General features: G+C 43.4%; 1 protein-coding gene across 5 annotated transcripts in view; it reads left to right on the top strand.

The window, feature by feature from the left end:
• Nucleotides 1-26,310, top strand: part of HYCC1 (hyccin PI4KA lipid kinase complex subunit 1) — a 711,655-nt gene that overhangs the window by 290,714 nt on the left and 394,631 nt on the right. For 4 of the 5 annotated variants that reach the window (XM_069648332.1, XM_069648333.1, XM_069648329.1 and 1 more), the window contains exon 3: nt 13,753-13,854. The exons of the other annotated variant lie outside the window; for it this stretch is intronic. In XM_069648332.1, coding sequence (XP_069504433.1) covers nt 13,753-13,854 — 102 coding nt within the window. The remainder of the gene's footprint in view (nt 1-13,752; nt 13,855-26,310) is intronic. 5 annotated transcript variants of the gene reach the window in all.

Here is a 26,310-nt window from a genome sequence, read left to right on the forward strand (position 1 = left end):
CTATAGGGTCAGGTGATTGGTGGGGATATCGCATTTCCCCAGGGCCATCATCACCGGTCCCATGAAGGGTGTCCCTCCCCATGAGATCCACTGGCTGACTACCACCCCCAGTGGGACTATCTGGTATCTGCCTCACCATCCTGCCTCATGGAAAGGGGCTCCCCCCATGGAAGCAGTGATGATACCCTGAGATTCGTCACACTAGTGAAGGGTTTTTAAAAGACCCTCTACATTTGCAAAACCAGATTTATTGGGTTACATGAAATTGGAACATTGTAAAGGTTTTTATATACACACGAGGCTCGAAATCCATTATGGACAGTAGAAATTTCATGAGAAGCTAACCTGTGATAAATCTCCAAAGAAGAATACTGTTACTGCCATTAGCAATGTGATTACTGCCTCAGGACTGGAGGTAAATGTTGCAGATTCCAAGTTGGTGTTATTTCCCATTATGGAGTCCTACGGGACTTCATCTGGGTTTGGGGCATTGGTGGTAATTTCTGCTAGTGGTAATTCCTCAATTCTTCTTGAGGAATGGCTCCAAGTGCCAGAGGATTTTCCCTGGGATATATATTCGGAAAATGGCAGTGCTGGAAAAATGGGAGCAATTCTGTCCCCAGCTTTTTATTACCACACGTAATGAGGTCCAATGTAATGCATCACAAAATTGGGCAACACGTCTATGTACCAAGCAGCATGGAAACAGAACACATTCTTAAAAGCAACATTCTGCAACTGGCTCTGCCCAATTTACAGATCCACACAATGCTACAAAATAACAGACTATAACAGAGCTTCCAATATGATGCTGTGCTCAAGAACTCTGGCAGAGAGCTAAAGCATTCAATACTTGGACCTAAAAATAGTGAATACAAATCGCTGCTTCCAGTTGTAAATCGCTTTGATGACGCAGTAACCATTCTCTATGTGGTGATAAACTTAGCTAGTTATGCGGAGTATCATTCAGGATGTTTTTCAATTCCATTCTCGTTTAAGCAGGAATTAACAGTGATCGCTGCTCCAAGCACTTTCCTTGTTACCCTAGGAACTGCCAAGAATAATATTACTGAAAGAAGCCTGGATCTGTAACCTAGATAATGATAATGAAGTGTGTGTTTGTCAAACAAAGAAAGAAACACAGTGGTGGTTAAAAGTCACTAAAATAATAGATCCCTGCCCTCCCACGTTGTTGGCTTCCTGCACCCGTGTATTGCTCCCTTGCGACCTGCTTACCTTGCCGTGCACTTCCCCCTTTGACTTGTAAAGGGCTCCGTCGCTTCCCGAAGCTAGGTTCACGCTCAGTAAATACAACAATAAGAATACATGAGTCACACAATTCAGTCTGCAAGATTCCAGGAACAAGCTAGCATAGGACACTCTAACAAACAAAAGTATTTACATTGAGGGTGTGCCACACACAGAATTGTATCTGAGCCTGCAATATAGGCCCTTAAAGGAAAGTTTTCGTCTCAGACATGCAACTTTAAGGAGATGTCTGGACGCATTTATTTCAAACCCTTTTCATGAGCAAGATGCATAGGTAATTTCTAAATGCAACAGGAATTAATACTCTGGTCTCTCTACCCCTTTTGTAATATGCCAATAAATTCATTCTGGAGAATTCATCACCATTGCACTGCAGCTGTAAACTTAGACTCATGTTACTGACATCTATCTATCTATCTCTATCTATCTATCTATCTATCTATCTATCTATCTATCTATCTATCTATCTATCTATCTATCTATCTATCTTAATAAAAATGTAAATGTTCGTTTGTTCAAAATCTTAAATCTCTGAATGTTCTTCAACGATTGCTTTGATATTCTGACACAACCTTGCATTCGAATAGGCATGTGTTTTTATATACCTAGTATACATAGATGTCACACCTGTGACAGGTAACATTCTTTTTCTGAAAAACAGCACCATCTGTTGGACGTAAAAGCAACAATCTGGCTCAAATACGTGCCGAGGAAGCAGCACAGCAACGTGCAGCCAGACTTTAGGATGCACGGTTGCGAGCATGGTGATCGCGTTCTGCAGCTTCAGATTTGCTTCGAATGCGACAGGCTAAGAGCGGCTGAAAGACGTCAATGAGAAACAGCAGATCAGCGTCAAACACAACTCCGTGATTGGCAATAACGCAATGACGATCGCCTTGCATTCCGGTACAACCCAGCTGATGATTATACTTTCAACCGGCATGTTCTCATCGGCACTATGACTGAAGTGTGTCCTTATTGCAAGGCTCTGAAATTTAATGGAGAAACGAAAGGAATGTGTTGCGCCGCTTGCAAAATTAAACTGCTTCAACTTGGAGAACCGCCAGAGCCATTGTGAAATTAAACATATTAGAAACGTACGCATCCTCTTTTCTTTCTTTTAAATTTAGCCAGACTGAGCCACAGCAATGCGTGGACAGCTGAAATAAAAATGGTGAAATCTGTGATACAGCAGAAAATATAATGGGCATGATAATACTTGTTATCCATTTGTATGTACAGACATCGAGATCCCCTGAAGGAAGACAAATTGGGATAGTCCCTAGAAAGTATTTCTACATAGATTGACATGCCCAGTAAAGGGTCCTTTTCCCTTCTCGACCCACACCACTGTAACTCCATACAGGTTGAAATCCAAAACCTCATCAGCAGTCGAGTCCAAATCCAATATCCATTTCGTATACCATGGAGAGGCAACCCCCCCATCCTAGCACATTCCCCCTGTGCCAACCAAAAGGTAACCACCCTATTCTGGCACATTCTTCCCCCAACACTGCCCCCACCCCATTTCAAACTTTAGTTTTTCACCTGTACTCTGTGTACCTTGACATCTCCCTGTAAATACTCCTTTTTGTTGCCTTTTATGCCTGTTTTTGTCCCCTTTCATGCCTGTTTTTGTCCCCTTTCATGTTCCTTTGTTCGCTTATCACTACGCAGCTGATGGTCCATTATTCTTTAACTTCTATTGTAATGCAACCACCCACAGATTGCCCTGGGTTCGGCATGCACCTATGAAAGTCCTTCTTATCCAAACTCCTTGTAATAATACATGAAAATAAAAGATAAACTGATTTTTTTTTTTTACAATAATTTAAAGATTTTACCTTAAAAATTTTTCAATACTGTCATGCTACCGCCTTACCTGTACCGAAAACTGTACTCCCAGTGGCATTTGGTTGGTTTCCCTCACTGGTCCATTTACTGCTGTGCCCCATTCAAGATGGCAGCCAACGTGCTATGTGTCACACTCAAGATGGCACCTGTACCACAGGCATGCTGGCAATGCCAGGAGACGGCCTGTAAGAGCTTCATAAACTCGATGCATCTAACCTTCCGTGCTTTGCAAAACTCTGAAGTTCTCCTGTAAAGACGCAGTGAAGGCTTCTGCACACAGGTAAAATGACACTGCCCGATTGTTTGTGATTACATGGACCAATTACAACAGCTAGTCACATCTGTTCAAGCCCTCAAGGCAGCGGTGAAGACCTTAAAGGCAGAGAATGCTACATTGCGGCAGTTATGACATGATATTATGTGGCATGTATAACGCGCCTGTACACAAGTGTTTCTAGGTGGGAAAGTTGGTCCCATACGTAACATACCTCCACTGGAAACACCACCGGAGCCCTTGTCCTGTGGGAAATTCAATGTCAATACGATAAAGATTAAAGGAATTCATTGAAGCATCTACTGTACAGTTAAAGTTTTAAGCTTCTTTTTTCCCTTCTGATCGGTCCAAGGTAGGGTAAATGATTTCATACCTTACTGGGACTTCCCTAGTCTGGCCCAATCCCCCTGTCATAACCAACGACCAAGTCCTTGACAACTATCCTGGCTTGATCAGGATCTGTATCGGGATTTCCATGATGTCTTTACAGATGACCAGTATAAGGAACTGCCCCCCTCATCGTCCCGGTGATTGCTCTATAGATCTTATTCCTGGTTGCCAGTTCCGTTTTGCCGTTTGTATGCCTTATCCAATCCTTAGAAAGAATCCTTCTGGAAATATCTGCAAACGAATCTCCAGAACGGAATCCTAACCAAGTCCAAGGACCTCATTATGAGGTTACCGGTAGGCCACCGGAGTTACCAGCGGCCTACCCGCAACCTCGGCTTACTGTTTCTGCCACCCGATATCCTGGTAATACCAGAGTTTTACAGGCAGTGGAGGGACGGTGCGGGAATGGGAATACTGAAGCACTGCCACAGTTGGTAACCGTGCCGGTGCTTCAGTGAAAAATCTGACGGTAGGGGCTTGAACTACCGGCATGGAATGCCTGCCAGTAGGTCACTGTGCCTACCGGCAGACCTGTAGTTTACTGGGCCACAAAAGGTGCCAGTAACAAGGTTACCAGCACCTTACTTCCGGAACGGCAAACTTATAATGAGGACCCAACTCTACAGCTGGGGCCTCCCTACTTTTTGTGCCCAAAAAAGATACAACGGACCTCTGATCTTGCCTGGACTACCACAGGCTAAACAAGGTAACTATAAAAAGACAAGTGCCCTTGGCCCCATATCATAGATATCTTAGAAGATAGCAAAGATCTTCACAAAGTTAGACCTCTGTGGGGGCCTACCGGCTTATCCATATGCAAGCTGGCAACAAGTGGATTACGATCTTACCGACATCCTTCAGCAATTTTGAATACCATGTCAAGGCCTTTGGAGTGGCAAATGCTCTTCCCATCTTTCAGCTCTTTATGTACATATTTTTGTTGACCTCCAGAAACATATGGTTATTGTATATTGATATGACATCCTGGTGCTCTTGGCAAATCCTAGGTAACCATGAAGACCACGTGAAACAAGTATTAGGACGTCTTCGATCCCATCGCCCCCTAGCTGAATCCGAGAAGTGTGTGTTTCATCAGTCACATGTATCATATTTGGGATACCTCTTCTTTGAAATTGACCCCCGAAAAGGAGACAGCTTGGCTAGACTGGTCAGTCCCTTCCAAAGTACACACAGCATCCAATGCTTCCTCGTGTTTACTAACTTCTACCGGAAATTCATACCCAACTTTTCTGCTATAGTGCAACCCATTACATCTCTCCTAAAGTAAGGAGCATGTTGGGGAACGGAAACAACAGGGGCTTTCAAACGACTCAAAGGAGCCTTTGTCACAGTTCAATCCTCTGCCAGCTCGACACTTGGAAACCCTTTTTGATGGAAAATGATGCCTCCAATACTGCTATCGGACAGGTTTGAAGCAGCTATTGGCACACGGCATGGAACATCCTGTTGCTTATCGTTTCTTGACCCTCGCTGCTCCCAAACACATCTATTCAGTCCTATAAAGGGAACTACTAGCCGTAAACCAAACATGTAAGGTGGGCTAATGTTTCCCAATTTGATCTCTTGATGTCCTACGCCCCTGGACCACAGAATGCACTTGCTGACCCCCTATCCTGCAGATATACGAGGCAGACTGACTGGAACCTCCTCCAGAGGATCCTTTCTAAGGCCAGATTTGTTCTTCAGGTCGACAACTTCCAACACAGAGTGAATCCCGCTTAGTAATAAACACCTTTGGAAGAAATATGCTCTGTACAACAGAGGAATTTATTCCAAAAATGTCATGAGTTATAGTTCCATGAGAAACAATTGTTAATTTCCACCCCGAACTCCGGAGATGTGTCTTGCGAATGTGCCATGACCACCTTGTTGCAGGTCATAATGGCGATACAGTGACTATCGACTCCATACGACATGCAAGACTGTGTTGCAGGTTGCCTATTGTGAATGGTCAGCAATGTGACATGGACAAAAGTATAAATGACATTAAATGCCTCACTATCCCTACTCTATTGAGAATTTCCCTGTCTAACAAAACTAAAGGCAAACGCTCTTAACACAGATTGTCTGGCCCTCACACTTAAGCATCAAACGCAAAGAATATACATATTGCAATTTAAGTAACATAAACACTTGTGTTCAGTTTCTTGATAACCTTTTAGTAACTTGGGTGAACTACCTTCCCCAGGATTCAAGATGTATTCAGCTTCAATGTTCATCAAAAGAAATCAGGAAATCAATTTAGGTAGCAAAGTTTCAATTCAGTTATTGAAGTGTCAATGTCAAAATCAAGTTTTGTTAACCAAAGTTCCAACAACAACAAAGCTCTTGTTTCCACTTCCTCACATAGCATCAATGCCATTCACAGCCACAATGACTTGGCCCCACTTGCAGTTAACCAAGAGGACTTTACACAATTCAAAAGAAATACAACTTCCCTAAATGTTAGTGGAACACACGTTTTGGTTTATAGGTATCGTTTTGGTTTATAGGTATGTCGTTATTCACAAGATTAGGATTCATAGTAGATATATTTGTCAGGATGACTTCACAGTGCAGCTGATTCGCTGGATTCGGGGTAAATGTCTGGGAGATTGGCAGCAATTAGGCTTTGTTCTTGGTTTGGGCACATCACAAAATTTGTCAGCACTCTCTTTGGTTAGAAAAAGGTCACTTTTTACAGGACAACCCATCTATACGGCTTTCATACATTTTAAAATGGCCTTTGATTCGATTCCAAGGACTTGCTATTGTTAAAGCTTGAAGGGACAGCATGCCCAGGCTACATTCCGGCCCTGGTCTCGCAATATTATTCAGACACCTCTGTTCAGATCAGGCTGACACAGCAAGGGCTTTTAACCCAGTCAATTCCACCATTCAGAGGGTTAAAGCAAGGATGTATTTTAGCGCCCGCTCTTTTTAATTTCTTTTTAGTCGACTTGGGGGCATCACTTAAACAGTGTCAACTCATATATCAGCCAAAATTGGGATCCGCACCTCTACCTTGGCTTCTTTATTCGGATGACCTAGTTAATCTAGACAAGGCGCCGATGGCCTTACAAAATTCTTTGAGTCCTCGCGCTTTATGCCACTAAGAACAACTTAACTATAAACGTTGATAAATCGAATATTCTAGTATTCATGCCAAAAGGCCAGTAAGATAGCTCAGCGGGTTGAGCGCTCGCTGCTACGATCTGAGCGTGATCTGCAGGTCGCAGGTTCGAATCCCTGCATGGGCCAACTCAGCCTTTCATCCTTCCGAGGTCGATAAGTGAGTACCAATTTTGGTTGGGTGATATTGTATGTAAATATGTGCTCTGTAAAGTGCTTTGGATTAAGGCGCTATGTAAATAAACACATCATTATCAAAAGGCAGACGTAAGAGACGTCTATTTAAGTGGTGTCTATATAAAAAAACTTGATATCTCTGAATGATTATCAATATCTGGGACTAAGCACCAATAATAGTAACCAAGAGATTCCTTATAGACTAGATCTGGTGAGGAAAGTCTCAGTGGCAGCTTCACAGGCATTAATAATTCATAGAGGATATGGGAAATGTTCCTGTGAACCACTACTAACCTATAAGCAAAAGGTAGTGCCGATCATAAGGTATGGATTGGAAACCAAAAAATGCTTTACTATTGGACTCGAACTCTGATAATACAGTGCAAGTGTGGAAGAAAATTGCTGTAGATGCAATGACGGAAGCTGATATCTCAGTAGAGTGGGCCTAAACGAAATTATGGCTCTATGATTGGAGGTTTACCAGGGAGGAATGTAAAAAAATACAAGAATTTTAAGAACAACCATTTTCAATTGAAATATTTTAATGAAGTTGCTCCCTATCCTGTGAAATTCCTGTCATCAAAATGTAGAGCTTTGTTTTCAAGATTTTGTTTTAATTTATGGCCCACCAATGAAGTTCTGGGACTTAGATTGAAATAATCAATGATGGGAAGGAGCTGCTGATATTGTAAATCCTGGAACCAATTGGAAACTTTAAAACATCTGGAGGTAGAGTGCCCGTTGCTGCTTCCACAACAAAAGCTCATTTTCATCTTTTTAAAAATTGAGATTTATCGTCCGAAGACCTATGGCTAAAGATCTTCAGCGGGGAGCGTATAACTGTGATTTTAGCAACAATTAATCCTAATTAATTGAGGAAGATTTATTGCTCATCTTGTAAAATTGTTTAATTAGCTTTTCTGTTAGCTTGTCTATTTTTCTTTTTTTTTATCTACATGTGCTTGTAGTTGACTAATTATTGACTTGTGAGAGTGAAAGATTTTTTCTTTTTGTAATGTATGTAAGGTTGAACTAGAAAAATAAAATAAAAAGAAATAAGTGCTGCTGCTTCTACTTCAACAACTTCACTTCTGCTAGAGTTTACCATGAGGACATTCCTCTATGCCTCATAGCATTCCACTTAATTTATAACTCTGAAATCCTACATCTACTGACAACCAAATATACCATCAAAGCTGCAGTCTTTTGTGATACCACTAATTACTTTGTAATTTAAGACTGGTTCCGGCAAGATTCACTTTAAGGTACTTCAACACCTTCGAATAGGCAAGGCCCTCTTCATCTGAATTTCTTTCCTCAAAAGGGGCAGCCTCCATGCCTCCCTTGCCTGCCTGCCACAACAAACCGATTTTGCCTTTACAACCCCAACTTCTCTCTTTCTCCTAGAGTCTCTGGCAACATAGGTTGTATCAACTTCAGATAATGTTTATAAGCAACAAGTTTCCCTCCCCCAACGTTTCCTTCACCTCTCTGCCAACTGTTAGCCAAATATAATTATCCAGAAGCCTTGGTGCCACTCTCTTGGCTTCAGGTAATACTTGCACACTATTATTTTAGGGAAGGTTGACCTTTGATTGGGCTCAGTGTTGGTTAGATTGTTTTCTGACTCTGAGAAAGGCTGCTTTCAATCTTAATAGGGGAGTACCCTTGGATTGGCCAATGCTTGCTCTGTCCCCAACTGCAGATACAATATGTAACCACTTGACTTTTGTTTGCGTGACTAAAGGGGTAGAGTGCACTCTTTCTTTGAAAAGCGAAACTAGGCACACGTGACGTGTCTTCATACGTTTTACAAAGGTTAAATGTTCAACAATGGCTTTCGTAATGTTTGCTTTGTGAAATGACACGTGACCACTTCTTCGCAAGGTTTACAAGGTTTAAGGGTTTAACAATGGTCTTTTGCAGCGTTTGTTCTTCGCGCGAGTAAAAGAATTATTATTCGATCGCACACAACTGATACTTTTCCATTGTCCCCTTGTTAAAGACTCAGCTAATAACTTCTGCTTATTGCGTATTGCTTAGTGAATATTAAGCAGGATACTGTTGCCGGCAGTGCTTGTGCAAGGAACTTCTGCAATCATCTTTCCACTTGTTGCACAACTTCTACTGCTTCGGTCTTCAGTCGGGACCCAAACCCTTCCTCGCTGAAGATGTCTCTGGTCCGGCCACTCAATAAATGAGCGCCTCTTGCTACTGAGACCCACAGCGTCAGTACTGCTCTTCGCCCCAGACCCGGACATGCTGCTTGCACAGCAATCACTGCAACTAGGCTTACATGGGGAAAGACAGCCTTCCTGCATGCCTTTCGCTGTGCAGCCTCTGCACTTCATAGTTTGGGGGAACAGGACCCTTGCAGAACAAGCAGGTGAAATCTGCTGCATCCACGTTCGGATGTCCCTTAAATTCTCCCACTTCTGTTTGGAACGCCAACACTGTGTCTTCTTCTTTCTACCTCTGCTACTACTGCACGCACTCCAGTCACAGTTCCAGCTCCTTCTCATTGCCTGCACCTGAGGGGGTTTTTTTACCTCCCAGGTTCCTTGAGGTGTGGGTATTAGGCTGAATTGCCTGACTACTGCTACAACATAACTCCTCAGTCCTCTTCCTCATCCCAGTACCTATGGGATTATGGAACTTGGAGTTCTCAACACCACAGTTCGTGTTTTAAAATTATTTCTTGATTTTAAGGGTAGATTTATTTCCCTTAAAGTTATTTAAAGATAAATAATTAGAGGTATGTCTATAGAAGTAAGTAGACATAAAAGAAATAAGTAGTCCATTATGGACTTGGTACAGGGACGAGGAAGAAGGACCAAGAGTCCGGGAGGATTAAAAATGCCACATAATTATCAGGACTTTTTAAATTTCAACATGGACCACAACTATGTGGCAGAAGGGAAGGAGCAGCAGAATCATTGGGCAGATATTGAAGTGGTAGAAGCTGCAGGTGAAATGAGCAGCAGGTGTGCAGAAAGGGGAGGTAGCAGGCGTGACAGTGTCTGCGAGGAGGGCGAGTGATCGATAGAGATGTGGTCGCTGAAAGCAGAGCAGCAAAGGCTCCCAGAGAGAGAGAGAGACAGACCCAGGTGGCAAGAGAACCGGAGAGGTACCCGAGACACCGCAGAGAAGAGCTGCTGTGCTGTGCAGCACACAAGATGGACGCTGAAGCTACCAACAGTAACCAGTGTTCCACAGAAGAGATACAGGGCACTGGTGCGCTTTGTAGCGTTTTTACAGCTCCTGCAATTAAGCCACAGGGGGCCAGAGAGCCAAGTGAAATAAGGAGTGAGAGGCAAAAAGAGTTAAATGAATGCCTAAACCCCTTTATAGGCAAAATATAAGAGGGCAAAAAGGGTGCAATTGTCACAAAAAGTCTTTTCTATTCACTAGATTCCTTCTCTTGGTGAGAAAGTGTCATTTTCCACAAACGCCAATCTGATAGGCCGAAGGGCGGGCACGTCCCACAACAGAGAAACCATTGTGGTCCAGGAGAGCGGATTCCGGTATAAGGTGGTGGCAGGACCACCGCCATGTCATGGTGGGTAGCACACCCAACAAACCATGCCGAGATCATTAGAGGAGGGAGCGCAAGCGTTTTCCTAATGCCAGTGTCCGGATGCAGCTGCAGCGCAAGGAGAAGCTGGCAATGAGAGACCAGTGATACCGGAGAACGAGAAGGCAAACAACGAAGAGGAATACCTGAGCGAGTGCCATGCCCTGCAACTATCCCCTGCATAAAGAGAGGTAACTGGGAGAAAGGGAAAAGCAGGAGGCCGCAGGGCAACCTTATACAGAAAGAGAAACTTGTCCCAATAATGATGACAAGATACTAAATATAAAAGTGTTGAACTGTAACTGTACAAAACATATAAAGAGAAGCATGGAGAACCCTGTGTGGGGAAGTAGATAAAGACCAGGAACAAAGAAGGGAAAATACCCTATGAGCCAAAAGTGAAGAATGGAGAAACTATGGCATAAAATTATACAGTTAAGGATTGGAGATAAGACTATCAAGTAAACATTATAGTTGTAGTGAGCGAAACCCAGGAGTGGAGGGATGCCAAAGTGGATCAAACCGTATCCTTGCTGTGATTCACAGACTGAGAGCGCTCTATAAGTTCAAACAAGAGTGTGAGAAAGTATTTAGTTTATTATTTATATAGCGCGGCCTGACCATAGGGCATCTGGGCGCTTGGCATGGTTACAGACATCTTAAGACCTTTACATAATTGTCATTGTACTTGGCATGGTTACTGATATTTACATAGTTATCTTTGTGCTAGGCATGGTTACAGGCATTTTGTGGGCATTTTGTAATATTTACATAGTTATCGATGCAGGTTATACAATATCAAACATGCAGTTGTGGACAGTTTAGGCTTCTTTGGCGAGTGGCTTTTACAAAGGAAGCGGTCACAGACACATCTCACAGACACATAGCTTAAGAGAGTGCAAGCCCCAAAAATATTGTGGAATAGCTACAATAATTAATGAAGGAGATATCCAGAGACTGTTATAGAAGATTGTGTTAGGAAACAAGCACCAGAAAGAGAGACATTAATATAAGAACACTACCAGAGGATACTCGGAATACCAGTAGAAATAAGCCATCCTACTGGACTCATCTAAATTGGTTGTATTAGTGGTAGGGCCAGGTAGAATTAGATTTGTACGGAGGCCAGTATTTTCTTTAACGCTTCCTGATGACAGACAAGCACCTTTAGTACCTTTTAGACAGGCAGCAAAATCCCTCTAGTACTAGGGAAATCTACGCCACCTTCTTATACGTTTATTAAAAGCAAATCATAATGTCCTTAATGTGTCCTACTCCTCCTTCTGACCCCCCCACAATACATATATGGGATTACCTTTAAATATCAAGAACATGGTTTCCCCTCTATTGGCTTCAACCAATGCTGCACCTAGTAAGACATATGAAGAAAAACGTAACCTTACTTGGAATGCAAAACAACCTTTAAAAAGGACAAGCAAATCGTGGCAGCAGAGGGAAAAGAAGACGCAGGGGAAACTCTGACGTTCTCATGCATTGGGGAGGTGGAGCAAGTTTGGGCCACGGAGCCAGCAGCAACCTGAGAGATGGAGAACGCACAAGCGAAACGCAGAAGACCCGACGTAACATACAGTGCAGCAACTGCTGTGTGGACGGGGTCCAGGAGACTGTCCTGAATGGTGACTTGACCACCAGAGGAGGATTGTGGTGGGTCGGGAACCCGCCTAACAATGCCAAGACCCGTACCAGCTGGCCAAACGAATCCTCCAGTCTGCAAAAGTGTGCCAACCAACGCGAGTTAGCGGAACAAGCAGGAAGAGCCTGAGAGAGAGGTGAAAAACCGGAGGTGAAAAGCAGACAAAGCAGATATGTCCCATCGTCGAGCCCGCAAAATCAACCCATGCTGACTGACGGTACCAGGGCGATTCTAATAAGGGGGAAGCCATGGGGACCGCATGCATGTTACCAAAGAGATAGTAATATTGGGGCTGAAAGCCTAAGAGAACGGAAAGCCCCATATTAGAAGAAAACAAGAGTTACATAACATAACTTATAATGATTACTGGCACTCTTGGAAAAAAGACTGAGATGAAGATATTGAGTTAAGCCCAAACAGCTGTGATGAGTCACACGTTTGAAATGGGAGGAAAGACCACGGGAGGTAGGTCATCAAGTGAAGGAAAAGAGCATACACTACCCCAACAGAGAGGAAGAAACAAGCCTGAAGTGAAAGGGTACAAGTTGCTAAGAAAGAAAGGAAAGGGCTACCACCCTAAAGAGTACATTAGGGGGACTAGACAGTCTCAAGTGCTAAAGGCGACAAAGTGTGAACACACATCAGGAACTTCAAAAACTCATCAGTGAGGGTTACAGAACCTGGATAAATTATAAATACAAACTTCATAATACTTAAGAGAGCTGTTGTATCTTGGAAGCCATGAAATAAAGTCGAGGCAGTCGGCTAAAGGGAAGCGGCCTTATTTAGTTATTAGTTCCAAGTGATGGGGCCAGATAGGTTAGGTTGTTGGACAGGAGGACATTTTGGTTTTTGACTTCTGACGACCTCCATTAGTTAATTTGGTAGGTAGGGGAAAACCCCACAGTCACATGGCAAGATACGCATTTAATTATTTTGATTAAATAAAAGAAGATGGCAACCTCTAACTTGTGTCCAACTCCTTCTGGTTCTCCACAGTGGGCAAATAACCAAAAACCTACAGGCTGTGTCCCTCCTCATATGCCATTCCTCCCCATCTGTACTCTAATGCAATAGTTTTGGCTTATAGGTCTCTCAAGCGACACCTAATAGCCCAAACTAATAATGAAAGCTGATCAAAATCAATATAATGCCCAGGCTTTCAGATGTGAAGAATAATTATAACATCTTTTCAGTTGCAAATTTCCAATTATCTAATTTTTTTTAATAGGGTAAATGACAGAGAGCATCATTGGCTATTGTTGTCAGCAGGTGGGCCTTGTGTTGAATGTACAGCTGCATTCAGTGTTTATTCACCCTAGACAGCAAGTTCAGCTCACATTTCAATAACCCATTGTGAAATATAATCAATTGAAATGTCCTTGCATGCATGTGAATGAACAGTGATTGCTCTTATATTTATTCCAGACACTTACGGAGGCATCCATTGGGGACTATGCTTCAAATCTGAAAGACAAGAGCTCCCTCGTTCCTGCTTTGTACAAAGTCATCCAAGAACCACATAGTGAGGTGTGTATTTATTATTTTTTGGGGTTTATTTGGATGGGTGGTATGGAGAATCAGAAGGAGGACAAGGAGACTGTGAAGACATTTTGTATGTTTTGTATTAAGTTAAATAAGGCCTCACTCTCCCTATATCTATGGGGTGTTCTCTGCCTGTTATACTAACTACGATGCTTGTCAGTCGGCGTTGATGTCCAAAACCAAGTCCGTCCACTGTCCAAATCTAATCTATCTGACCCTACCACTAATGTAACTAAGGACGGTAGAAAGGCTCCGTTCTCCTGGTTTTACTGTGTTTTGTCAAAGGGTTTTCTATCTTCTTTTGTTCCACTCAGTGGACTGTACGCAAATAGTATTCTGTTATCTTCTGGATTAAGTTCAGTAATTCTTTATGGGTACAGACCATTTTCCTCTCCGGTTTTGTGTCAAGTATGCTGTCTTTTTTTTGTCAGGTATTAACCTCTCTTCCCTGAGTGGTTTCATGTATGAGCTTTGACTTCTTAGTCTCCTGGGTGTGTGTTTTCTTTATTTATTACATTCTCTTTCTCATCTTCGGGACCTGGGTTGACTTTTCCATTTTTCCCATGGCAACAGGGTTTCAACTGTACTCTCATCCACTGTGTATTTTTCATGTAGCTCTGCCCTTCATGAACATGGTTCTCATTCTTCAGCTTATTTCCAATACTTTTCTCATTTGCACTGGGACAAGTTTTATTTGAGTAATGAGTCCCTCTCAACTGTCTAGTAATCCTGTGCCCTGTATTGCCTTCTGTTTCAAGAGGGTAACGTCGCCTCTAAGGTCTTGGACTCTCCTTCTTGTCTCTGCGGTTCACTTGTTGCGCCGTTCGGTTCACGTGCATTTCATTGTCGTCTTTTGAATCAAACATGTTCTGTATCTTGGGTCTGGAGTGGTTTTCTCCCATCAGTGGTATCGGCGCTGTTGTGCGGGTAGACTGCCCACCACAGCTGCTGTGTGGTGACGCCACCACCAAACTCTCTTCAGTCACGTTTTCCTCCACACTCATATGCTGGTCTACCAGCGTCTTTGGCTCTGCGACAGAATTTGAGTGACTTACACAGGCTCTGCATTTTGTGAGAGCTCTGCCTCCTTCCGCTCTGCCACGCACAGGGGGTTTCCCTTGGTTCTCTCCGCTTTGCAGCTTCTGTCAGCATCTCACTCTCGGTCTCTCTCTCTCTCTCTCTCTCTCTCTCTCTCTCTCTCTCTCTCATCATATCATCCTTTTTTAAAAATCCTCAACAACACAGTCCATTGAAGGGACTGATTTAAAGGGATAGTCTTAGTTTTCTGCTGTGGATGGCATAAATTCACTTAATCTTTATGGAATTGATTATCTTCTGTTTGAGAAATCCATATAGGCCACCACTTTGAGGGCATCAGGGGGTTCCTCGTCCCCAAGGAGTGGGTCTCTCCCGGTGAGGCCCCGCTTGTCTCGATCCTCTCCCCCACCCCCCCATTGGATTGTGTGGTGGAACGGGCTTACTTCCCTAGCCTTCAGCAGAAGGGACGAATTTCCTCAATTCATCAGTGGTCAGTCTTCTACCAAAAGTGCCATACATAGTACAACTGTAATAGGTAGTGGAGGAAGTCTCCTTGCAACGTACCTTTACATAGTATCAGTGGTTGCATTAATGAGGCTGTGCAGGATGGTGAAGGGGTCAGATATTGGTACATATAAAGTTCTTTAGCATTCGGGTAGGGCAGGCAGGCCACTTGGTAGGGAGTGTGAGGTGCTTCGGGATGCCCCTTCACTGGCTAGTTAGGTGGTGCTTGAAGCTGGACTGGACTAGTTCCATATAATAGAATCTTTCGATCGCAGGAGAGAGCATTCCTGTGATGGGCAGCTACTGGAGTGGAGGAGCAGCAGTGTGATGTGAGGTGGTGCAGAAGGGGCATGGTCAGTGTGGTTAAGCGTCAAAGAGCGGCGAGCTAAAGAGGTAGACGAGAGAGATGTGCAATCTGCAATTAAATGGAGGGCTGGGAGGGACTAGGCCATGGAAAGATTTGAAGATAAGGAGTTGAGACTTGACTAGGGAGCACTTTTGCATTGAAAGCCATCGGGCATGTGGGCAGTGCACCGAGGTGAAGGAGGATCTAGTTAGTTTGTTAAGGATGCCTGTAGCAAAGTTGACTACTTTGTTGACAGGAGCAAAAAGGTAAATTGAAGGACAAGGAGCAAGCTAAGGCAGTAATCTAGTTTAAGGACCAGGGTGAGGAGTATAGTTTTGACAGACTGGGGTGTAGGTAGGCTATGTTCAGGGGTAAAAGATGTGAACTACTAGCCAGACATAAAAAGTAACTCGCCCCCTCTGTTCTATATGTATACACGGCACACCATTACTTACTCGCCAAGAGTCAACTATCACTAGCCAATGGCTAGTAGCGAGTGCAAATTCTGCACCCTGCCTTCTTGATTGTGTGTGTGTGTGTGTGTGTGTGTGTGTGTGTGTGTGTGTGTGTGTGTGTGTGTGTAAGCAAGCCAAAGGCTGCGATGAGAGTACAGATTTTCCGTTTGCAGAAAAACTGGCTTTTTGTATTGTTTTAGTTGCATAAACAACTTTTCAATATACATAAAGTTCTTTACCTTGACATAAACTTGATAACATACATATAAGCAGAAATAGACAATAATACACCATCTTAGATACATTTTTACAAGCATCAAACATGGTCTATAAAAACAAATAGAAAACTGGTACAGTTTAAATTTATCAACCATGTCAATGAATCACGCGAGGGGATATACAAGAATAACTAGGAATTGGTGTAATCTAAATTTAAAGAAAGTAGGAAATTTACAGTAGCCAGTTGGAGCCCCAAGAGAGGTGAACCATATATAATCCCAACATTCATTAGATTCGTACATGGAGAGTGTGGAACAGTACTTGTGAAAATGAAGTTGTCTTTGACTACTTAACTAGAGCATTGGGTAATGAGATGTTTAATAGTTTCAGGGAGTCAACAGACTGGCAAAAACGACAGACATTTTGTGAAACCGAGATGAGTTTTCGTGTATGAAGATCATCTCTGGTTTCCCAAATACGTAGACAAAAACGGAAAATAAAATTTCTGTATTTGGAAGATGGTGCTTTCGAAATATATTTTTGTGTAGTACCTCTTTTATGAGGAGGAAAACGTTGACTGGAGGCATATGAAAGGCATTTCTGATGATTCATAATCCATGATGTTTGGTAGATTTTTACTTTAGCCTTATCAGGGTTTTGTAGTAGGAGTTCAATTGTGATATCAGCCTGTACCAAAACCTTATACACCGAAAGAAGCCATTTTTGAGCGAATGAGTGATCTGTGCTGAATAAGTAATTTGAAAGAAGCTTGAGAAGGGTATCTGTTCGGGTAGACATTAGGCACACTGCCTCCAGTTGAATATGGATGACAGAGAAGTGAGTCCTAATTCATAGCGTAACCATGAGATCGGAATACATTGAGGCAAATCTAATACATTTCTCCAGAATTTTGCTTCCCATTTGTCAAGAGTGTTGGAGGCGATAGGGTGGCCCTGTTTCTAAGCCGTAAAGTATAGTAGGAATCACTTTCATTTGCCAAAAGGTTATGGCCGGGATTAAAGAAAATTTGCCAAATTTGGCAAGAAGAATACGTGACTGAGAAATTACAGTGAGAAGTTTGGAGTCTATTTGATTTATATGTTTCAGGGGCTTTAAGGGAAATGCCAGCTTTTCTTTGAAGCCTCATTAAACAGCATCGTACGTGTGGCCGCTTAGGAGGAAGAGGGGGCGAATTAAGTTGTATACCGAAGTAGGTTCGTAAATACCTTGACCATTACTTGCTTTTACATTCATGCAGACAACGGCTCTGGCAGAATAAAAAGGGGCATCCGCTCTTTGGTCGGGTTCACATCAACACAGCAATGGAAGAGGGAAAGCTCGTTGGGTGCCCCTTGCCATGGTACGCATGGGTAGCTACGCAATTTTTATTTTATGCAGTGTAGACCAGGCCCAGTGGGTTCCAGAGCTTGTATAAGCTGTGTGGGAGGAGGAGGGGTGTCTGTGGTAGTGATGCTGGGGCTGTAATGATGTTGGGCGCAGCGATTGTTGGGAGGGTGCACAGCGATTGTTGTTAGGGCGCACGGCATCCCTGGCACTGCACAGCCTCTCTATCACGTCATTCACCTCCCCTCTCTTCTTCTTTTTCTCCACCTCTGGTTGCATGGGATTCTCTTGCATGAAGCGATTTTGGGGTCACCTGCTTGCAGGCGGTCTGCCCAGCCTTCAGCTGACTCTTTAATGGGTCTACAAGAAAGAGAAAGATAATGGCCCGCATGTTTGCCAAGAGGTATGGGTAGATCCAAAGTGGTACTGCCAAGGCACATGGGGATGGGATAGGAACTGAGGCCCTCCCAACTGCCACCTTCCCCACAGGGTAGGAATGGCTCTGGCTTGCACCCTGGTAGGCCTCCCACCCCAGGCTGAGAGGGGTCCCTGTACCCTCTTGACAAGGTCAGCCTACTGACACGCACACGCCCTGTACTAACACGCACAAACACACAATCACTGAGACATGACACATGCGTCCGTGCTTTCCAGGGTCCCGGCAGCAACTGCCGCACAGACTTTCTTTATTCAAAACGCGCATGTGCGACCCAAAACGAGGCTCGCGCATGCCTCTGCATCCTATGTAGGTGTAGATTTGCACCTTTTCTGTGGGCACACATGGTCTTTCCCATATGCAAGGCGAGGTTGAGCCGGACTGCTACAGTGCGTCACCTAGCAGCTAATGGCTGTTTATGCAGAACAGCTTGTGTGGAGGCAGCTCGCACATCCAGCAGCGTGATCACTGAATCCACGAGGTGGTGTTTCCCAACCCACACATGCTTTACAGTAGAGTGTGAGTATGCTGCTCGGCGTGCAAGGCCAGCAGCACACGGTTTCTTTTTTAAATGGTCTTGTATCCTATTCTTATTATAGACCGCTTTGTCCATGCTCCATCATATCATTCGATTTCAATCCTATGCTTTGCAACAATATGTCCCATTTTATGTGATCGGGTTTGTGCTAATAAAATTAGTTTTGTGCACAGTAAGGTGCAATGTTTTTGGCACTGCTTATGCCTCGTTTGGCCATCCGGTGATTCCATATAGTGAGATTCCTTTGTTTAGTTATAGTGCTCTTTGTAATATTACTAGGAACTGCAGTAATGTACACATAGGCTAAGGCAGGTGTTACCCCTGTGTACCATGGACATGTCTTACTTTTCTGTCTGTGTTGTGAAATGATAACAAATGCTGATGCTTGTACTGGACTGTTTTACTTATGCAACTGGCTACAGGACGCATTTGAGTCCTGCTAACTTAAAACGCACAAGCTCCTGTTGCCTACAAACCGAACTCGTTCTAAGTGGTGCCTGCATTCTGTGGTGCCCCCATTCTGCAACTACACCCTCGCAGTGTGTGCTGTAGACAGATAGTTGGGTGTACAGGTTTTCTATTTGCTAAATCGGTTTCGGGAGCGAGGGGGCTTATGCTTTAGGGGGGCAAGGCACTACCGACCACACCATACTTTGCTTTTTGTTGTGGGAGTGATATGTACTGTACGTCCTTGGGCTCATCAAATATATGGACTCCAGCTCCCATCAACCTTACCCAGCTTAGCCAATGAGACAGGAGGATGGGAGTTGGAGTTGGACCTGGCCCCAACTTCTCGCAATTAGTATAGTTTGCCAGCATAGCAGGTACTGTGGTGGGCTTCTGATGTTCCAAAGCTGTTCCATCGATGAAGACATGCATTTTGCATTGCATGGTTCGCTTCTTGTTCTACAACATGTTGGTCTCGATTTAGAGATCATTGCTATCGTATTGGATAAGGCCATAAAGATGCACTTGTCAATCTCTACCCACTTTGTAAGTTCTGCAGAGGACATTGTCAATATCAGTTTAAGTTCTTTCATTCAAATGCAATACTTTTTTCTGTTCGTAGTGCTGCCAAGATATAGCAGGGGTTCACCCACTCCACCGGGAAGGCATGTCAGTGAGAAGGCGCAAAGTACCCTTCATAGACATGATGAAAGGAAAACTGTAGTCCTGTGTGATCAGTCTGGTGTAAGCAGATTGGGGTGGGCAGCTTTAGCTTAATAGCAATGTAAAATAAGACCGGCTCATCGAGAAGGATGGATTGTTTCTTGGTATGCCTTCTTAGCCATTTCGCAACATCCAAGAGTCCCATACAAATGATTATAAAGGCACACCTGGTCTGGCCAAAACTCACAGCAATATCTTTGCACTAGGCCTGGGATTATAGTATGCACTATGCTCTCTAACCTCTCAGGCTATTGCAGTTCTCCTTGCCAGCAGAGCATTGCACTGTACCCCCTGGTGTCTTGCTTCTGCTGTCCCAACACTGTTCCATCATGCGTTTTGCATGACATGGCTGCAGTGGCGTCTGTTGCATAGAAACCAACCGGATGTGTGGGATGCTTTTGCTGTCAAACCCTGTGATGCAGGCTTCTGGTGTCTGAAAGAGAAGAGCGAAAGCACTGCCTGAAGACGCATCTCTTTGGATCTGTTGTCTGGGTGTAGCACAGGTCAAGCCCCAGGGCTGCCCTGCTTCACTCATTTCCCCCGACGCCAATCATTTGTCCCAGGTGGCCACCACTAAACGTTACTCGGTACCTCCCACTGGCAAGCTGGCTTTCAAACAAGCAGGCAAACCTACTGTAGGCAAGTGCGGTTCCCTCTTGCTTTTTATTTAAATGAGTTCCTGTATCTACTGTACCGTACTATTTCACCTCTGTAATACCGACACACAATTCCCACTTTCTCACCATTGTCTCGGGAGTAGCCTCTGCGGCATTTATTTCTTCTTTGCCCTCAACAGTCTCTGCTAAAAGCCATAAATTATTAGGAGTCAATAATCCTGCTTTTTGCGATTCACTGACACTGGCAATTGTGTTGTACGCTGTATGGATTTGCACTATACATGCTCTCAAAAAAAAGAAATAATAAATAAGTGGACACAAACTAAACTCACAATCTTCAGTAGCTCCGACTCTATGCAGGGACATAGTTACATTGGTGGAGCTGATTGTTCCTAGTCTACAAGACAGGCTCTCAACCTCAGGTTCACCAACTTTCGTGCAGTTATTTTCTGTGCTTTGCAACTTTTCAGCTACTCCACCTAATGTACTGCAATATACCAAAGGCTCTTGCAAGGACGTCATTTCACCAAAATGCCAGGGGTAGCGGAAGTGACAACACACGACCCTTGACCTCTGATGAGACCCGCCCCGAATTGACATCACGGGAAGCGATGGAACATGACCGTTCACCCCTCGACAAAACAAGAAGTGGCATCACATAACATTGTTTCTGAGTACACTACAAAAATATGGTTACAATATCACTGTAAAGTGATATACATTTCATACAAGAATGGATCACCATATGTATCGTTAATGTCAGTGTGTATAGGCCCATATTACCAAATCACTGTGAATGCAAACAGACGTCCAAGGCCAAACGATAATGATGTGTTATTATATAGCCCTTATGCTTAAGCGCTTCATATAGAACACATATACATACAATGTCACCCAACCTGTGTTGGTACTCATTTATCATCCTCAGCAGGATGAAAGGCTGAATTGACCTTGCTCGGAGTCGAACCTGCAACATGCAGATCACGCACATTGCAGCAGCCACTGCTCAACCAACTGAGCTATCTTACCAGCTATAGTTATCAGCGGTGTCCGGTCAAAGGGTCGACACCAAAGGACCGAAAACAAAAGGATAACATTTTTTTTTTTAAATGACATTTTTTGGGGGGTTTTCGTTTATGGAAAAAAAGTGGTTTTTACCACAAAAAACGGGGGTTGGAATACACTGAATACACCAGAATTGATCTGTGAATACGTGGCGATTGGAACAATATCCAGCCACGGCTATGATTAAGCTAGCTTTGAGCTCATGTCCATCCAGGATATTGTGCTAAACCTGTTACGGGGATTTGAAAGAGGTGACCATCATTTGGAAAGACACTGTCTATCCTGAAGAAGGCCGCAAAAAGTAATTGGGTGTACAGACACTAGGGATAGTGTTTAAATCTCCATAAAAGGCTGAAACATGTCGACACATGACAATAGACTTGTGAAATGAGAAAGTCTGATATCTGTAAACTGCTTAAGTGTATATAGTGGTGTCTATTAATGCAATCAACCCCATGCAGATGATACTGTTTTTAAGAATTGATTGAGAAGATTATGTATTAGTGATTTAATGTGATGTGTTATATATGCTGTCTTACTCTCTCTCTTTTTGAATCTGTTTAAATTGGTCTTAATATTTAATAAATTCATATGGACTTATTTAAAAATGGTAATGTTTTAGTGTTTTTGTATGAGTGGACGGTTCCTTCCCTTTACAGAGTATATGAGAAGAATTTGGCTCACTTAGTTTCAAGGTGAAAGCTACAACCAAAACATTTCTATAGATCACCATGCCTGGCCTGCTGTATAGGGTGACAAAATAACATTGGTGGAATGGATTGAAATGTGGTGTTCCATGAATTGAGAGGTTCCCTAAGGTGATTAGGGGTTCCCAATCAAGTGTGGTTACTCAGGCACTCAGTCTTGGGATCACCAAATTTACAAGGAACGATAGGTGCCTGAATGCAAATGTGCATGAAAGTATGTCTATGCCAAATCCTCATCTTCCTCACAGTGCATCTGTTTGCGGAGAGGACATGCAGGTGCGACTGCTTTAATTTCTGTTGAAACATAGTGGTTAAATAATAATCGGTGTCTCAGAAAGCTGGATCTGGCATGTGTCTGTGATCAAGTAGGGCCAAAATGTGTTGATGAGATGGCCGATAAATATAAAAAGGCGGATGCGTGCAAATGTCGCTCTCTAATATTAAGGCAGCACCCTAATTTATATCTAGTGTTAAAGGTAGAAGTGTACCGAATAGTTAATTTACTATTCATCCGAATACCAAATAGTTCAGAATGGGGGCAAAGTGTGGTTCTTGCCTCTGTTGTTACCGAAGTAAGTTTAATATACTGCTGGAGACACATTCTGGAAATGGCGTGGTATTTTCTTGCTGCAGCCAAAACCCAGCCAAAAATTGTTCAACATTCTTTTATTTACAGAATAATTTGGATAAGTTGTAAACCGATAAAAGGTTTCTTTTCTAATTTCTGTCACAAAAAAGGCTCTGTATCCCCTCCTGAAGAACTGTCAGATGATTAAAGACACGTGTCGAGGGCAACTATTGTTATTAAGGACTTATGAGAAATAATAAAAAGAACTATTAAAGAAAATATGTGAAACAAACAAATTTGGATTCCTCTTTTTATTTTTTATCAACAAGCTTGCTGAGGGCGCAAATCAGGTTTTAAGCCTTTTTTCCTTTTTGAAAAAGGACTTTTTTCTTTTATGATTCATTCTGATCAGCCTCAGACATGAGAAAACCAACTTGCAGCCCAGCAAATAAATACTCAAAAGGAGAACAATAACTACCAACAATTGTACTCTATTGGTTCGCCGTAAAAGAGTTGAAATAAGGCTGAAAGAAGGGACCATCTGGCCCTTAATATATTTAGCCAAAACCCAGCAGTATTTTGCATTTTGTTCAGTGAGCGCCTCTAAAGGAAATCCTTGGAGATACTCCAAGGATTGTGTCAAGGACACAACTTGGTGCGCTAATATATATGATGCCCTCTCTGACAAAATCTCTACGCTCCAAGCTAAAATTGCGAGAAAAAAAAAACTAGTCTGCCCAGGAATCCTAATACAAACACCTCGCTGGACTCTCAACCCCCTTCTTGTTCTCCTTTCGTCTTTCCCCAGTCACCCCTAACGAAGTAGAACATATTAGCTGTAGCCTAAAACCCTCAAGGTGTCAGGGGGGCATCTGCCCAGCCCCGATTATCAAGGAAGGCGCTGAAGACCTATTCCCCCTTCATCGCCACTATCGTCAACGCCTCATTCAATTCTGGCTCAGTACCTACCAGCCACAAGGAGTCATGCCCCTCCTTAAAAATAATTTAGGTCCCAACACGCCGACCAATTATAGGCCCATCACTACTGTCCCGTTCCTCCTAAAAATACTGGCTAGAGTAGCCCATCTACAATATCAAACACATTTGGAAGACAACCTTCTCGGTGTTCGCCAATCTGGCTTCAGACCGAGACATTGCACAGAAACTGCCTTCTTGGACTTAAAAATCCAAATGGACGAATCTATAGACAAAGGCAAGCTGGCCATTCTCCTGTTGGATCTCTCTGCAGCATTTGATCTCATTGATCACCAGATTCTGACGAAACACCTAACGTGAGCTGCTTCCTTCTCCTCAAAAGCCTCTAACTGGATCCAATCCTTCTTATGAAACCGGACCACCAGAGTCTTCGCACCCCTAGCCTCAGCTGAACCTATCCCTATCTCCTGTGGAGTACCCCAAGGCTACTGCGTCTGCCCGACGCTCTATAACATATTCACAAAGCTTCTCTTTGACCGTCTCGACAACATGGGTGTCACCTATACAAATTATGCTGATGACACCCAGGTTCTTATCAAGCTCACTGGTTGCTATGAAGATGGCCCAAAACTGATAAATGACATTTACCAGGAAATACAAGCCTGGATGGATAAACATAGTCTGTGTCTCAATGATGACAAGACAGAGCTTTTGATCATTGGGACCCAGACTCGCCTGAACGAACTTGACTATTGTTACTCCTCCTTGAACATTGACGGTAACATTATCAAGGTTGCTAAGGAAGTCAAGACCCTACGAGTCTATTTAGACTCTACCCTATCACTCAAAAGACAAGTGAGCGCAATTGCCGTCACAACTGCCCACACTAACAAGCTCATTAACGCATGTGAACCCTACTTGTCGTCGAACAGTTGCATCACTTTAGCTGCAGCATTAGTGTCATCCAAGTTGGATTACTCTAACTCACTATTCTTAGGTTCCTCAGAACGTAACCTGAATAGACTACAGGTCCTTCATAATAACTCCGAGAGCTGCTCTAAAAATACCCAGGTCCCACCACATATCAAGCATCAGACGGGTCTCCAATTGGCTCCCGATTTGCGAGAGGATTCTGCTCCACACGCTAGCTATCACACATAAATGCCTGCACAATACTGCCCCTAAATACCTAGCAGTCAAATTCACTAGCACTCAATCAGCCACACCCACCAGATCCAACTACACACATCGCCTGAGTATCCCCAGGTTTAACCTAAATACCGCTGGAGGAGCTAGCTTCCCAGTTCAAGCTGCCAAATGCTGGAATTCTCTTCCACTTATGATCAGAACTGAACAATCCTCCTGGCCATTCAAAAACAAAATAAAGAACTGGCTTACAGATAAGGCCACTTAATCAGCCTATGCCATATGCCTGTGCCTCATAACTAACTTCCGTTATCGCACTTACTTGTATTCACTTGTCCACCGACTGTAACTTTGAGTCAGCTTGCAACTACTGTGCTCTCTCTGTCGTTTCTTACCACTGTTTTGTATTTTTTGTAACCTTGTACCAAGTTCATGCGCCCAGTTACCTGTGGGTTAGGTGCGCCCTATAAATAACTAAACTAATCTAAACTTCATGAGCAAAATACATTTGGCACACCAGCGAGGGTGCAAAAAATGTATTGGCTGCTGCAGCCTTCCCTCCTGCAGTTCCATTCTCTGTTACTGCTTATTATCCCTCAGAGAGAAGATAGCTTATCAAAGAAAGTGGACTACATCTTCGAGAGAGTGTTTCAGAAAGTATTTAGCTGAAGCCGAATAGCGTAATTTCAACCAAACCTCAGTCGAATGTCAATTCAGTACACCCCTAGTTATAGGTTCCACCTGGGTTAAGGAAGGATTCCAAAACCAGATTTCAGTTCTCAGTTTTTTTAGGTTATCTTACAGGGTTGTGAAACTTAAAGTAACATTTTTGATTTTCCTGCGAACAAAATAAATATCTAGATGGCTTTCTCCCTAAACATGGTCCAATCCCTTTCACCTGAGGAAAAACTCCTGTCCAGTGTCTTTTCCAGGGCCAGCAGACCACTTGGCCCTCTCAGCTTCAGAAGCAATCATCTCAGTTCAATAATTTCTAAAAGGAGTCCTCTCGCCCCTCCTTGGTGTTGCAGGTGTTCATGTGGCCCAAATCCTCCTTCTCAATCAGATGGAAGTGCAGGCTGGACTTCCCTGTCGTCTTTTTTTTCTGCACCTCTCTAAGCTCAGAATAAGCTACCTAGAGCTAGCTTGTACCTCTTCCAACTATACTATTGGGTCCTGCCTGGGGCCAACCAGGTCTAATCAAAGCTGCCTTCTGTGACGAATCTGTGGTTGTCGTCCCTTCCCCCCTAGGGGGAGACCTTTCCCATGGGGCCAGGGCAGTGCATCTACAGTACAATAATCCCTCTTTGGGTGGTGCACCGGGGGAGGATCACATGGAGAGGAAGCCCTTATGG

The sequence above is a fragment of the Ambystoma mexicanum genome, chromosome 2q (assembly GCF_040938575.1).
Source record: "Ambystoma mexicanum isolate Mex_15411 chromosome 2q, UKY_AmexF1_1, whole genome shotgun sequence".
Taxonomy (NCBI): Eukaryota; Metazoa; Chordata; class Amphibia; order Caudata; family Ambystomatidae; genus Ambystoma; species Ambystoma mexicanum.